This window comes from Salmo salar, chromosome 17, assembly GCF_965601325.2.
Source record: "Salmo salar chromosome 17, fSalSal1, whole genome shotgun sequence".
NCBI lineage: Eukaryota > Metazoa > Chordata > Actinopteri > Salmoniformes > Salmonidae > Salmo > Salmo salar.
The window spans coordinates 52,467,992-52,483,868 of NC_138307.1; the positions used below are offsets into that span (position 1 = coordinate 52,467,992).

At 44.8% G+C, this 15,877-nt stretch overlaps 1 protein-coding gene across 3 annotated transcripts; it reads left to right on the forward strand.

Annotated features, from left to right (window-relative positions):
* Positions 1 to 1,038: 1,038 nt before the first annotated feature.
* Positions 1,039 to 10,388, forward strand: LOC106576108 (prosaposin receptor GPR37). Of its 3 annotated transcripts, XM_014152995.3 has the most exons (3): positions 2,834 to 2,939; positions 3,155 to 3,281; positions 8,280 to 10,388. In XM_014152995.3, exons 2-3 carry the CDS (start codon positions 3,189 to 3,191, stop codon positions 9,093 to 9,095), a joined length of 909 nt encoding a protein of 302 aa, XP_014008470.1. In that variant the 5' UTR covers positions 2,834 to 2,939; positions 3,155 to 3,188; the 3' UTR covers positions 9,096 to 10,388. The 3 variants fall into 3 exon arrangements, with proteins under 3 accessions (XP_014008468.1, XP_014008469.1, XP_014008470.1); XM_014152993.3 differs by lacking the exon at positions 3,155 to 3,281 and having other exon boundaries at positions 1,039 to 2,939; XM_014152994.3 differs by lacking the exons at positions 2,834 to 2,939; positions 3,155 to 3,281 and adding an exon at positions 1,040 to 2,052.
* The last annotated feature ends 5,489 nt before the right edge of the window (positions 10,389 to 15,877 follow it).

A 15,877-nucleotide genomic window follows, 5' to 3' on the forward strand; every position in this document is an offset into this window, starting at 1 on the left:
TTTTATTCTGGTTCCTTTAAAGTTTTCCTGAGAGGTTTTAAAAACGCTCTGAGAACGGAAATTATAGGTTATTTAGAGGTTTTTGAATAACTTTCTTTAAACTTTCACTGAATGTTTTAATAACACTGGTAGCTTAGGTTAACTTTTTAGAATTCCATGCACAGATAAGACACATAGAACTGCATATACTTAGGCATTAATCATGCAAACACATTTGTTTTTTATTGTTACACGGCATCAGTGAGATTTTAACCTATAAGCTTCTGTTGTCTATCCATGGAATTAGTGCACTGCGTCACCAAGATGGAGCTAGCATACAATGTTTTTTATGCATACAAAGCTGTTCATTTTAGTCTATTGAAACAGACCCCATTTCAAAGAAAACACACACTCATTAAGATCAGGAATGGCCAATTAGTGGGCTCGGCCAACACACTTGGACACACTTAACAAGATAGTTTTGTTGATGCTGAGAACGGAATGCATATGCTTTTTAAATAACATTCTTAGAACATTCTCTGAACGTTAGTAAAGTTTTTTTTTTATGGAAAGTTTTCTTAAAGATCTCGGGAACGATTTGAGAACATGACTTTAAATTAAACCATTTGAATATCTGTATGAAACGTTATGCAGAAGTACTGAAATTTAGACAGAAGAACGTTGTTTCTTGAGGTTCTTGGAACAATTTGAGAACATTCCAGTTGGAGAACGTTCCTAGAACATTATCATGTTTGAACTTTTAGGAAACAGTCTGTTAACGTTATGAAATACCAAGAAAACCATTTATTTATTTTTTGTCAAGTTCCTTAAATGTACTGAGAATGCTCCAAAGCCAAGCAACTATTCGACACCATTCCCAGAAAGGTTGTATGCAAAACAACCATAGGACAACCACCCTCTCACCAAGCTCTAAGAAACATATGGTTGTCGAACTTTATGTGCTAGCTGGGATGTGTATACATACCCTGTAGGCTACTGCAGATGTTTTGCACAATAACTGATATCGAACAAATAGACATCAGAATAGTTTCAACCCAGAATATTTTGTTAAACCATGGAGAAAGAGGTGGTGGTGTCAGTATACGCCGATATTGCTATGTGTAATTATGATGATAATATATTTATCGAGTGCGCGTCATCGGGCGTGGTTGGCTGCCAGCGGCGGTAGTCAGGAGGCAGGATCTGATAGATGCGGTTTGACAGATCAGGGTTAGCCGCCAGGGGAGTCCATTTTCCTCCACAGTCCTCCCCGAGACACCCAGCTCACTTCTGTGCTCCACGGAGTGGACAGAGAGAGCCAGCCAGAGCCGCGCCTCTCTTCTCTCTCAGCTCGCAGCTGTGTAACAAACACACAGCAGCACACAGCATCAGCGCCGCACAGTCTGTGAGACTCTCAGCCCGACCCAACCACAGCCAGTGCAGCCTGTTCGGCTCACAAGGGAAAGTCCGGTGATCTGCTGTTTATGGAGATGAGATGCATGTGACCATATTGTCGCTGTAATATGAGTTTGCTAGCGGCATTTTGTGCCATGAGGACCTTGCAGGGATATCTAGTTCGGTAAGGCATGGCGCTTTCTGCTTGACAAAATACATCTCACAGGAGGTGGCGGCTGCTTGCACAGAACAACAGCACGGCGGAGACCAAACCCAGTGCGCCGAATTTAGATATGAGCTAAAAGTTTACAAACATTATAAGATGTTTGGGATCTACATTGAGTGTTTAAGTTTAGTGTAATTTTTGTTATTATGGGTGTAGACTGAACGGGGGCTTTTTCTCTTCACCGAGATAACGATGGCTTTCTGAGGAGGATATCTCTGCCTGCGCTATGATCTGGACCATGCGGACTCTGGTGCTGAGGACGCTGTGTGTGTTGTTGGGGAATGCACATGTCTTATCTCTCAGAAAGAATGGCGACATGCGAACTAGAGAAACAGCGGGGGGTTATTATGGGCTTAACGCCACAGCAACACACAGGACCGCTCACACAGCCATCAGAGAAGGTCCCCAAAACACAGTTTACAACAGCACTCGCCCCGGGGGACACGCTACAGGTACGTCCTACTCCAAACAGAATATTCAAACATGGATTGAAAAGATTCATTCTACTTCTGTGAGAAGGACGCGCTTAATTGCGGATGAAACAAAACATAGGCATGTAGGATTAAAACAACACCAATCCAACAGAACACTAACACTGGGGGATTACTCTGCGACCCCACATAGGGACCTGGTGCGCCGCCACAAGAGGAGAAAGTTGAATAGGGAGATTGGCGCAGCCGCTGCCATGGGGACGGCAGGTAGATACAATATCACTAAGCCCCCAGAAATGGGCCAGCAGCGCGGGGGACAACTGGACAGCGACAGACGCAAGAGAGGCACAAAAGAGGAGCAGAAGAAGGCGTTTAAGAGGGAGAGGGGGAGAAAAGTGTTGAACAAAAGCTCAATGGCTTTATCTCAGGCGCACAGCGCAGTGGGCGGGCTGGACCCCCCTCTCTCTCCATGGGAACCAATACCCAAGCCCCTAGCTCTCACCTCTACCGACCTACCCCTGGACTTCTTCACCAGGAGAAACGAGATGTTTACTTACCGGGAGGAAAACCCTTGGGATGCCACTCCAATGACCCCTCCCAACACAGCAGATTTTGGAAGCGAAATCAAAAACCCATTTTACCCAGTGACAAGTGAAACCTTTGGAGCTTATGCTATCACGGGTGTTTCTGCCGTCATTTTCCTCGCTGGGATAGCAGGGAACATAGCCATACTGTGCATCGTGTGTCAGAACTACTATATGAAGAGCATCTCCAACTCTCTCATAGCTAACCTGGCCATCTGGGATTTTGTAGTGGTCTTCTTTTGTCTGCCCCTTGTCATTTTCCATGAATTGACTAAGTCCTGGCTACTGGGAGATTTCACGTGTAAAATCGTGCCATATCTGGAGGTATTCTATTATGTTCTATTCTATTCTACTACAGATTGTCTCCTATATTGGTGGCTGAAGGGGCATCTGCACATTTCTCTTTGCATAGGCACAATTTCAAGTAGTATTGCATTGTCTAGTACACATTTATAATACAGTATTGTCATATTCAGAACAAGTTGTGATAGAAAAGTCTATCACAGTGAACATGGCACTAATCCATTTCACCCTAACAGGGGATTAGCCATCCTCGGCACAATAATAAACAAGATGAGTTCCCACCAAACTCAGATGTTACCTCAACTCATTATGACACCCAGTGTGACATCGCTACATACACCTGCTGGCTGCTGGATGGAAGTGGTATCCCTCCCTCCTCCCTTACCTCATGACACACACACACTTAATCCTTCCCTCTATCTCTCCCTCATTTTCTCCCACTTCTGTATCTCTCTCCCTCATTTTCTCCCACTTCTGTATCTCTCTCCCTCATTTTCTCCCACTTCTGTATCTCTCTCTCTCTCTCTCTCTCTCTCTCTCTCTCTCTCTCTCTCTCTCTCTCTCTCTCTCTCTCTCTCTCTCTCTCTCTCTTTGTGCAGTCATGCCTTTACTTTGTAACTTTGGGTTAAAACCCGTTTGTTATTCCCATAACTCCTAATCTCATTTTACAGTGTATTAGTGTTGCTGGTGGATGGTTTTGGGTTTCTGCAGCAGAGAAACATGACTTCTAAGTAGAGCACTAGGTGTGCGGTGAGGAGCGCTTGAAGAAGGTGTGAGTAGACCGTCTGGCTAGTGTGTGTGTGTGTGTGTGTGTGTGTGTGTGTGTGCGTGCGTGCGTGCGTGCGTGCGTGCGTGGAGGTTGGTTTCCGTGCATGTGGGTGAGTGCGTGCATGCCCATGAGTCCCTGCATACGTCAGTGCATGCGTGTGTGTCGTCCGGCCGTGCGTGTGCATGTGTGTGTCCGTGCGTGTCCTCAGCCCAGTGCAGTGCTGACCTGACCCACTGTGACTGTATGTGGATTAAGTGGGGAGTAAAGTCACTCCACAGGCAGAATGTGGGAGAGAACACTCCACTATGAGGAGAGGAAGCCTCGGGCTGCATTGCCCACTGACTCAGGACACACCCACCCACACACGGATGTGTGTGCAGACACAGTCAGACAGACTCACAGACGAAGACACACGTACGCACGTACATGACCACACAGCTAACACGGTGACGATAATGCATTAGATACAGACAGCTAGGAGAGGAGGAGAGCTGCTACAGTATTCCACTGAGACATGGACACTGATGGGAGGATCTCTCTGTGGTGTGTGTATGTGTGTGCGTGGCTTCTGTGGCCTGCTCATGTGGTGTATGTGAGTGTGTGTATGTATGTAATCAAGTCTCCAGTGATGAGCAGAGCTCTAACATGCTGACCACAATGCTAGCGTTGCACCCACACTGCTCGCGAGCGCTAACGAGCGTCTGCATTGCCAAGCTCTAAAATAGAATTGAGTTCTATTTGTGGCGCTGAACGCGGTGCAAGTCCTACCTTCCCCATCTCCTCATTGGTTTATAGAAGCATATACCAACGTGCCATCTCCTCATTGGTTTATAGAAGCATATACCCACGTGCCATCTGCTCATTGTTATACACACGTGGGTGATTGAAAGATGAACTGAGGTCAGTCAGTCAGTTATGGTAATAGACCTTATTATGAAAGTTAGATGCCAATCGCCATATAAAGTCCAAAGAAGAAAAAGCCGGGAAGGAGGAGAGATTACTAGAAACAATTCGGTTGACCTTTTTATGTGTATTAATTGTCGGAGTAGAGGACCTTGTGCATTTCATCTAGCTAAATTGCCATGAATGTTTCATGTTTTTTCGACCTTTCCCCAAGTTAATATAATTGGTTCAGAGTTTGTTTTGATATTTCAACCTGCGTGTCGTGATCGCGTTTGGTGTGGGGGGACAAAATCAATTTGCGCATGATGGCGCATGCGGACGCGCGCGTCCGGTTTGGGCTTGGTGATAATTATCCCATTCAGGCTATTTGTTGAGTGGAAGAGGCCCTTGTGCGTCATGAGTGCTGTTATGTGAATCACGTCCCTGGCTAATGTCTGCAGCATAGCCTATATCAACAGCCAGTAGTGAATAGTAAAGATATTGCTTCTATAAGTTCAGTGTGAACAGTGAGGCTCAGATAGGCATAGAGGGGTTCTCTCCAGCAGCTTTGTCCACTCTCAGACAGAGAGAGACTGGGAGGCTGAGGTGCTGCTGTCTGCAGTGAGATAAACTCATCCCAGTCTGCTGCAGGGAATAGACGTTCTACTGGGAGCCATTGAGGTCGGAGGTGGAGGACTGCATTGTGCTGGGATTGGTGTTAATAGCTAGACATTCATCACCCTGACACCCATGTATGTGGGCGCTCACTTGCACAGGCTCAATCACACACACATACACAGGCTCAATCTCTCTCACTTATGGACACACATGCACAGAATCTCAAACACACACTAAATTTCACACACACCTAGGCACTCTTTCTCTCTCTCTCGCTCTCTCTCTCTCTCTCTCTCTCTCACACACACACGCGCAGAACCTCTCTCACACACACACGGTAGCAGGGCGTACTGAGATTCCAGATGGGTGGGATGGCCTGCCCTCCACTGATCGTTACTCACAGTGATCCTCTCTGCACGTGCTCACTGTGGTTAGGGGAAGGACGGGTAGCCTAGTGGTTGGAGCGTTGGACTAGTAACCGAAAGGTTGCAAGTTCAAATCCCTGAGCTGACAAGGTACACATCTGTTGCTCTGCCCCTGTTAACAGGCAGTTAACCTAACCTAGGAACACTAGGATGTCATTGTAAATAAGAATTTGTCCTCAACTGACTTGCCTAGTTAAATAAATAAAAGGACTCTCATACACACTCCCACATATGCACTTCATCCAACAGCACATTATCTGTCCCTCCTGATGGGCACATACATGATAGTTCATTGGAATTTATGTTAATGATTCAGTGTATATAATTAGTATTTGTAGATGATGGGTGATAATTATCCCATTCAGGCTATTTGTTAGCTAGAGGATGACCTTAGAGATAAACAACATCACAACCCAGAGAGAATCAAACACAATTATTACAGAAGCAGAAATTAAATATTGACTTATTTATAACTGTGTGAATCATGTGTATGCACAGCCAGTGTAGAACCAAATGGAATAGAATAGAACTGTAATGTCCACTTGGTAATAGACATTTACCATGAGCTTCATCTCAACAGTAACCTAGGCTAACCGTATCACACATAGAGCTAAAACAGTGAACATTAAATCAGTGTTACAGTTCAGAGGCTACGTCATGGAGTCATAAGAGTGCTCAGGTCCACATTTAGCCCTGTCTGCTAGCTTGTCTCTGTGATGATCCATTCCCTGACTGTACAGAGAGACTGATGATCCCCCGTGGCAGAGTGGCAGCCAGGGCCTAGGCTTCTCCTGTTGGAGTTATGGTCTGGGGAAGGAGGGAGAGAGGGAGGGTCAGACGCAGTCAGCCTGTAACAGAACTGAACTTTAATAGCTTTTGTCTTCAGCTTATTAATGCGCTCAGTGTGTGTGTGTGTGTGTGTGTGTGTGTGTGTGTGTGTGTGTGTGTGTGTGCATTTGTGAGTATTGCACCATTTATCAATAGATGAGAGTCATTACCATGACAGCCGCTCAGGATCCAACATGGCCGCCCGCCGTGGGGCCCCCAGTCACTCAGTCGCCATTAAACTCCAATCAATAACATGGGTTTTGAAGGCAACTGCTCAGAGGAGCTTAATCAGGGAATTCGTGGGCCATTATTAAACTAGCAACAGGGGAAATGTCTCTATTACCTGCTGTACAATATAAGTAACTAGGACAGACAATGGTGCTGTACAGACTGTGAGCATGGCCACAGACAAGGCAGACATGACAGGGGTCAGGTCTGCCAAATTGGCCTGTTAATAATTATAAAGATGTCAGGCCGTTGTATGAATAATTAGGCTAGCGCATACACACACACACACAAACACACACACAGCTTTCAGTTAAGCAACAGTGTTTAGTTTGACTTGTCTCCAGACTTGTCTTCAGGCTATGAAATATTCACAATTTTGGCACCTGTGTGAGTGTACAAAGCAGAGTAGGGCTCGAAGGCAGTCACTTGGCACACAGATGCGATGGTGCGTGGTTGTTCAGGAAGCAGGAAGCCCTCTCTAGCTGTAATTAAAGCAACCAATCACACTGTATGACCAGCACAGGCTGAAGGTCATCATTAGTCACCACGGAAGAGGGATCTTGTTTACAAGATATAAACCAAGTTTTTGGTTAAATCAATGTTTTACCAACTCGTTTTTTTGTTGCCAGTTTTACTGTTTTAATATTAACAGAAAAAAATAAAGTTATGGTCCTTGAAGTGTACAGGAGTATATACCAGGTGCAAGGTAACAAAATGTCTCATAAAAGGATTAGAAATACCTACACACTGTCACATCTCTTTGAAGTCTACCGGAGCATACTGTACAATAGCATGCAGGTATTTACTTTCCTTTCATACGTCTCTCTAATGGCTGACCCAGTGTTGTTCTCTTTTGGCTCTACTTCATTAGAACAGTAGCTGCTTTGGCAGAGATCCATAGTCCATGTGTGGTTCTCCTCTCTATCTCTATCTCTGCAGGATGTTACTGTTTAGAAGGCTGTAGCCTCTGTGGCCTCCCAGGGACGTCTGGGAAACACTAGTCTAATTAACAGATAGAGAGAAGAAGAGAGGAAGAGAGAGGGGGGAGGGAGTGGGGAAGGAGAGCAAGAGAGGAGGGAGAACAAGAGAGAGAGAGATGAGAGAAGGAGAGTGAGGTAACGAGAAGAGGGAGTGGGTGAGGGAGAGAAACCTCCACAGCTTTACTATTTATGTAGTAAACTGCAGCAGCAGTAATCACAGAGCAGGACCATACAGACCATAGCAGCTGGGTCTGGCTACAGTTAGTTTTCCCTGTAGTAACTACAGTCAAAGTGATTCCAGATGGAGAGGGATACGTTCCAGGTTCCTTGCTGTGCCTCAGTCTTTCAGACTCGAACCAAGGCATAGCAGAGACTTGGTTCTGAATGAGTTGTTTTCTAAGCTTTGAAAGGCTTACAATTTGGCATATATTTTCAGTTTAATGCGTTCTTTCAATTCAAGGAAAGACTCAGTACAATCCTCTGTGAGATTTCTATGAATTGTGTTGTCATCTTTGTGAAAGTAAAATGAAAAAGGACTATTTGGTGTACACTGTCAGATGAGTCAACATTCTGATGAACCACTTGTCTTTGTGATAAACCATTAACCATTTCTCCCTGTATTTGTCCCCAGGTGGCATCTCTAGGTGTGACCACGTTCACCCTGTGCGCTCTGTGCATTGACCGGTTCCGCGCAGCCACCAATGTCCAGATGTATTACGAGATGATCGAGAACTGCACCTCCACTACAGCCAAGCTCGCCGTCATCTGGATCGGAGCTCTCCTATTGGCTCTCCCTGAGCTCTTGATCCGCCAGCTGGTCACCGAGGACCCCGCCCTCCCAGATGACCCCCCAATGGAGCGCTGCGTGGTGCGCATCTCGACATCGCTCCCAGATACACTCTACATCCTGGGTCTAACCTACGAGGGCGCACGGCTCTGGTGGTGCTTCGGCTGTTACTTCTGCCTCCCTACGCTCTTCACCATTGGCTGTTCCCTCGTCACCGCCCGCAAGATCCGCCGCGCCGAGCAGGCCTGCGTCCGCGGCAACAAGAAGCAGATACGCCTAGAAAGTCAGATGAACTGTACCGTCGTGGCGCTCGCCATCGTGTACGGCGCCTGCGTGGTCCCGGAGAACATCTGTAACATCGTATCGGCATACATGGCGGCGGGCGTGCCGGAGCGGACCATGGCGGTCTTACACCTCCTGTCACAGCTGTTGTTGTTCTGCCGGGCGGCAGTGACGCCTGTGTTGCTCCTGTTATTATGTCGCCCGCTAGGCAGGGCCTTCCTGGACTGTTGTTGTTGCTGCTGCTGTAACCATGCCCACTCCTCAGGCACGGCTAGTGATGATAATGAACATGAGTGTACCACAGAGCTGGAGCTGTCGCCCTTCAGCACCATACGCAGAGAGCTCAGCAACTACACTCCCGCAGGGTCCAACTGTTAAAACCACACAACTACTGTTAAAGGTCCAGTGCAGTCAAAAACATGATTTTTCTGTGTTTTATATTCAGTGTATGTTTCCACACTATGAGGTTGATATAATACTGTGAAATTGTGAAAATTATGGTAATGCCCCTTTAGTATAAGATCCTTTTGAGAAGACCGCCTGAAATTCAGCCTGTTTTGGTGGGATAGAGTTCTAGCCTGCCTGGTGACATCACCAGTTGGTAAATTAGTTAGACCAATAAGAAAGAGAGTTACAAACGTCTCTGCCAAAAACAGCAAGTTTTCAGTTTTCCCCTCCCCACTCAGACCATTAACCAGACAATCTGAGCTAAATTCTTGCTGGAGAAATTGTTATTTTCTAAGAAGCTGTTTTTCTTTTTTGACAGGTTACTTAATTATTACCCAAAAATGATATGATATTGAGATAAAAACGGCTGCATTGGAACTTTAATGACTACACAGCTACTCACATTGCAGGACTATACAAACATACTAGTACACAGAACTGTACAACTTCACACCTGCAGAGTCAAACTGCTAAGACTGCACACCTTTGCAACTATTGAACTATACAACATTTCACAAGCAGGATCAAACTGCTTGGATTACATAGCAGTACACCAACAGTACAAAACTACAGTAAACTACTACACAGTTAGCTACACAACTGACAAACTGGGTGCTAGGGCCACACAACTACTGTACAGCATACTATTACACTATTACACAACTACTGTATATAACTACACACAAGCAGGGAAAAAGTGCCAGGACTACACACTATACATCCGCAGGGAGCAAGTAACATCTAAACAGCCATACTGCCGAGACAACTGCACAACAATCCAACTGCACTACAACACCAATACACATACTGTGCTCAAACCCAGTACACAAACCCAGTGGTCTGAACTGGGACCAGACATGAATGGACAAAGCCAGACACTCGAGACCAGACTATGCTGGACTGTGTTGAGCTGAAATGGACTCAGTGGAGTGGACTAGGCGTGGCTGGGCGGGACTTGGCTGGGCTGGAGTGGACTCCGAATACTTGACTGGAGTGGACTGGGCTGGACCGCACATACTCACGTCACCCCTCACTCAAACTCTGCACTCACGATTCAGTTCACACACGCCTTACTCACACACTGGACTGTACATACTGTATACTACACACTCTATCACTCTAGTGAAGGAAAGCTATATAGAGAAGGAAAGAAGGAAGGGTATGGAGGAGGAATATAAGGACATTACAAGCATATTGTAATTGTTTTCTTTTAATGCGCATTAATATTACTGTAATCGTCGTAGTCGATTTCTGCATACAACTCTGCACTGCCAAACACCTTTCCTCGCTTTCATACTCTGTCGTGCCCTTCTGTTAGTGTCAGAGTCAGGGACTCTGTCTCTGTGTCTTTTCTGACAGTAACTTGTTCTAAATGGCCGAGTGTACAGTGTTGTGATTCAAACTCTTGATGAAGTCGGTGATTCTTGTAAACTGTTTAATTGAACTTTGTGAGTATCTTGTTCACTCTGTCTGTATTTGATACCAGAAGATGTAAGCACACACAGTCATCAGTCTAGTTTCTGGTTTCTAAATAGCTTTTTATATAGCCAAAAAAACTGTCCCTTTGATTAAAAAAATAACTTCATCTTGACTGCAGAAGTGCAGCTCTGTAAAAAAAATGTTTTGAGTGGTGTATTACTTTCTTTGTATTCCTGACCTGAAACGAATTCACGATGTTTTCCCCGTACACCTGGACAGAGAAACGCACCGTGGGTGTGCAACACCACAGACACTTCCAAATTCATCATCTATAGATTACACAGTCAGAGCAGAACATACATCAACAGCATACATGTAACCGTCTTTACAGTGTTATACAACGATGACGATAGCAAAGAAGCGTCTGGCGTGGACGTGAGCCTGTGTTAGTGGCGATAAGGAGAGATGAATGTTGGGTTTATCATCACCGTAACAGAATTATCTGTCACAAGAAAACTAAGCAGAGCCAGCTCTGTTTCCACTCCTGGAGGAATCTGCTGTGTGTACTGCTGCACTCCCACTGCTCTGAGGAGGTGGTATTTTCTTTCTCACACCACCGCTCCTCTATTTGATGTGTCGCAGAGAGCGAGAGATAGATCAGCTATTTCTGTCTGTGTAAGAGAACAGCTCGGAAAGACAGGCAGGAACGGACCATGCTAGCATTCTACTGACAAGACACACGTATTCTAATTTCTACTGACAATCAATGTCTTCTGGCATTCTATCGAGACATGGTCATTAGGGGTAACATTTGACTGACCATCAATCAACATTCCATTTCCATTCCATTTGCAACAGACAGTCAACAGGATTGGCATTGATTCTTGGCATTTTATGCAGCACTGTGACATCTATGTCATTCACCTCTCAGATTCTGAATCAAAAAGCCCAATTTACATCCTGATTAAAATAACAGTTCTGTGCACTTTAAGAAACAGCAAAAATTGAGGCTATTGTCTGAATCTTTCTCATTCTCTTTCCCATCTGAGTTCAAGCTGCATCGTGGGTTGCTGTCGCCATCGCGTCCCAGATAGGATGACAGGCATCTGTGCCATTCATGCTGGTCATTTTCCAAAAACATTAGGACTCTAGACATCACAGTGGTTCAATCACACTCAATCAGAGCCTCAGCAGCTAAAGTCCTGTCTATAGCTCCATCTGCGCCTCTGTCTGTCTGAACCTTTGTCAGTCTGTCTCTGAGGGAGCAGGATGAAGAATACTCTGTCTTATTCAACTCGCTGTTGTCACTATCATTCAATCTCAGGAATAGTTTCCCACACCCAGATTAAACCTGCAATTAAGTTTAAGATTCCCATTGAGTTTCATGCTTTTCAGTCCAGGAATAGGCTTAATCTGGGTCCGGGAAATTGGTAGGCTACATCTATTGAGCTACCTGGCTTGTATTACAGTATCAGCAGTCATGCTTACAAAATTCTAGTAAACATACAGTATGAGTATAATTTGGGCTGGGTGACATCATAACAGTTACCCGTTAGCCCTGACACGAGCTCACGCCACATCAGCGTTAACCATGGCCAGTGCTACGCTAACGCTAGCCCCTCTCGCCTCACGTCACTGCAGCTCAGCACTTACAATCCCCTTTCTCCTCACATCACTGCAGCCCAGAGCTAATGCTAACTAGCCCCTTCTCCGCACATCACTGCAGCCCAGAGCTAACGCTAACTAGCCCCTTCTCCTCACATCACTGCAGCCCAGGGCTAACGCTATGCTAAAGCTAGTCACTAGCCCCTTTGTCCACATATCACTGCAGCATAGCGCTAATGTTAGCTTACCCTTTCTACTCACATCACTGCAGCCCAGTACTAACACTAGCTAGCCCTTGCTTCTCATATTTCTTATGCAAACTTAAGCTAGTCGTTAGCTCCTTTCTCCTCACATCACTGTCAAACCACTCTCCACTGAGTTTCCTCCTGATATTATCACTTTATTCTGTTTGCCAGAAATATGAGTTGCCCGCTGTCAACAGTCATTACTGTCATCCATGAGTTCTCTGGGTGCAGATATATTGCATGGAATCAGATATCTACTAGGAGGAACCTGATTTTCATTTTGATGGTTGTGTTTCACACAATTGCAATATCAAGGCACAAGGCAAGACCCAGATGCAGACACAGGAGGCAGATGATTGGAGTCTGACAATGTTTAATAATCCAAAGGGGTAGGCAAGAGAATGGTCATGGACAGGCAAAAGGTCAAAACCACATCAGAGTCCAGGAGGTACAGAGTGGCAGACAGGCTCGTGGTCAAGGCAGGCAGAATGGTCAGGCAGGCAGGTACAGAATCCAGAAACAGGCAAGGGTCAAAACTGGGAGGACTAGAAAAATTAGAATAGCAAAAGGAGTACAGGAAAAACACGCTGGTTGACTTGACTAAACATACAAGACGAACTGGCACAGAGAGACAGGAAACACAGGGATAAATATAATGGGGAAAATAAGTGACACCTACAGGGAGTGGAGACAATCACAGGAACAGGTGAAACAGATCAGGGCATGACATGCAAGGAAATTGACATATTCCTTGAGGAGTAGAGGAATATTCTGTCTTATTGTGTGTATTCTCTCTCCCTCTAACCTCTTTCTCCCTATCTGCAGTATGCTAACTATAGGCATTTTAATGGGTGAGTTTTGATCTGTCCAGTCAAACACATTCAAATGTGTCCGGCCAGTAGCACAGTGGGAACAATGCATAATTCAACCCTGGCAAATTAACCAGCAGTCAACTGTACAGAACAGCATACATATGCACTACAGAAGAAATGGAAAAGTGGTAAAGGAGTTTAGTTTTTAGACAGAGTCCTAGGTTGTTAACTGGGAACCATGCTAAGACATATTTATGTATAAGGAGCCAGTCACGATGCGATTCACTGGCCCGAGACCTCCTTTCCCACTGTCTCTGAGACAATCTGTCAGTGCCATTTGAGTTAACATGGGTGAGAGAGAGAGAGAGAGAGAGAGAGAGAGAGAGAGAGAGAGAGAGGAGGATGTTTTAATTTCTTTTTAGCTGTTAGTGTCTAATGCAGGCTGACAGTGAGAGAGAGAGTGAGAGAGACGCTACGGCATGCTGCTCTGTGCATACTCTATTGATTTGAGTCCACAATCAGGGTTTTGAGTGGTTTTCCTAACCCTTTATCGATTCAATCAATCTGAAATATGTATCTTGGGCAATGTAGACAGGAACCTAAACCGTGCAGTATTATGTGTGCATTAGGGTGGAAGAGACGAGGTTGCTGCCACACTAGAGATCAAAGATAGAGAAATAGAAAATAAGGCCTAGATTGAACCAGATCAAACGTTAACCAACATCTGCATAGCTGATGGGAGGTGTAACTGCGTTGGTGCTGTCAAATTGGTGAGCAGCTGCTCTTGATCATTGTCATGAAGTCACATCCGTCCTACTCGTGCTAAAAGTTCAAAACGAGAAAGTGTAAGCTATATAGAAATAATGACACTCAAATTGAAAATCATTAAAGTGCGTAATGAGGATCTCTATCAGCTGAATCATGGTCTATATTTCATCTCATATTCTGGTGTTGGAACTTGTAAACAAGGCTGCAAGAGATTTCACTTAATGCGACTCCGTGCAGCCTCTGGCAATGTCCGCTTTAGGTATAGGCCATTAGGCTAGTCGCCAATGCTCGAAAATGTCTTTAGTTTTTGAGATACTCCTACCCGAGGTAGAACAAAACACGACCATGTAGTTCCCATCTCTTATGTCTCCCATTTATCAAATGGTTGTGTAAATATTTTACTGGTTAAATGTATAGATATTGTGACACACCCCCTAAACTCAAAAAGTGCTGATTAATACCTGGCTGGAGGGGGGATGGGCCACATAAGATCATGTAACCCAATATTGCAGGCTCTGATATTGCTAACATTTAGAATACTAGTAGTCAGTTGTCTGCATCGTGGAAATATAGACCTGTAAACACAGAGATATAATAGGAGGAAATGTCAACTATGAATATTAATGATGAATGTAAGCTTTACTTTTTGGTAACTGATTAATAGACAAGTAAAAGTTGCTCTTATTATGTGCTGTATCGTCCTGTCTGACAAAAGTTTTTTTACTACTTAACCTTTATTTAACTAGGTAAGTCAGTTAAGAACAAATTCTTATTTAAAATGATGGCCTACCGGGGAACAGTGGGTTAACTGCCTTGTTCAGGGGCAGAACGACAGATTTTTACCTTGTCAGCTCAGGTATTCGATCCAGTAACCTTTCAGTTACTTGCCCAACACTCTAACCACTAGGCTACCTACAGTTACACAGGTTCTTGGATGTTGTGGCTACTGTAAAATAATCGGCTTTAAGTAAAACAAGTGAGGTCAGACACTGAAAATTGAAAACATTTTCACTCAAAAGTTCCTCTGTGGATTTTATTTGTTCAGTTCCTACTCTTGCAATTACATTACCCCCCACCCCATCCAAATCCAATATGGTGTCCAAAATCCAATATGAAGAGGGTGGTGCAGTCAACCCAACACATCACTGGGTGCACACTGCCTGCCCTCCAGGACATCTACAGCATCCAGTGTCACAGGAAGGTCAAGACGATCATCATGGACCTCAGCCACCCGAGCCACAGCCTGTTTACCCCGCTACCATCTAGAAAGTGGAGACAGTACAAGTGCATCAAAGCTGGGACAGAGAGACTGAGAAACAAATCAACGCAAATTATATTTGTCACATGCGCTTAATACAACAGGTGTAGACCTTACCGTGAAATGCTTACTTACAAGCCCTTGACCAACAATGCAGTTCAAGAAACAGAGTTAAGAAAATATTTACTGAATAAAATAAAATAAAAAGTAACACTAATGGGGCTATATACAGGGGGTACCGTTACCGAGTCAATGTGCAGGGGTACAGGTTAGTCAAGGTCATTTGTACATGTAGGTAGGGGTAAAGTGACTATGCATAGATAATAAACAGCGAGTAGCAGCACTGTAAAAACAAAAGGGGGGTGTCAATGTAAATAGTCCGGGTGCCTATTTGATTCATTGTTCAGTAGTCTTATGGCTTGGGGGTAGAAGCTGTTAAAGAGCCTTTTGGACCTAGACTTGGCTCTCCGGTATCGCTTGCTGTGCGGTAGCAGAGAGAACAGTCAATGACTTGGGTGACTGGATACTTTGAACGTTTTTTGGGTCTTCCTCTGACACCGTCTAGTATATAGGTCCTGGATGGCAGGAAACTTGGTCCCAGTGATG

What these genes read in the sequence shown, in the direction of transcription:
- LOC106576108 (XM_014152993.3), top strand. Translation starts at nt 1,827, where the DNA reads ATGATCTGGACCATGCGGACTCTGGTGCTGAGGACGCTGTGTGTGTTG. An exon ending in AAATCGTGCCATATCTGGAG is followed by an intron (nt 2,940 to 8,279) that starts GTATTCTATTAT and finishes ATTTGTCCCCAG; the next exon opens with GTGGCATCTCTAGGTGTGAC.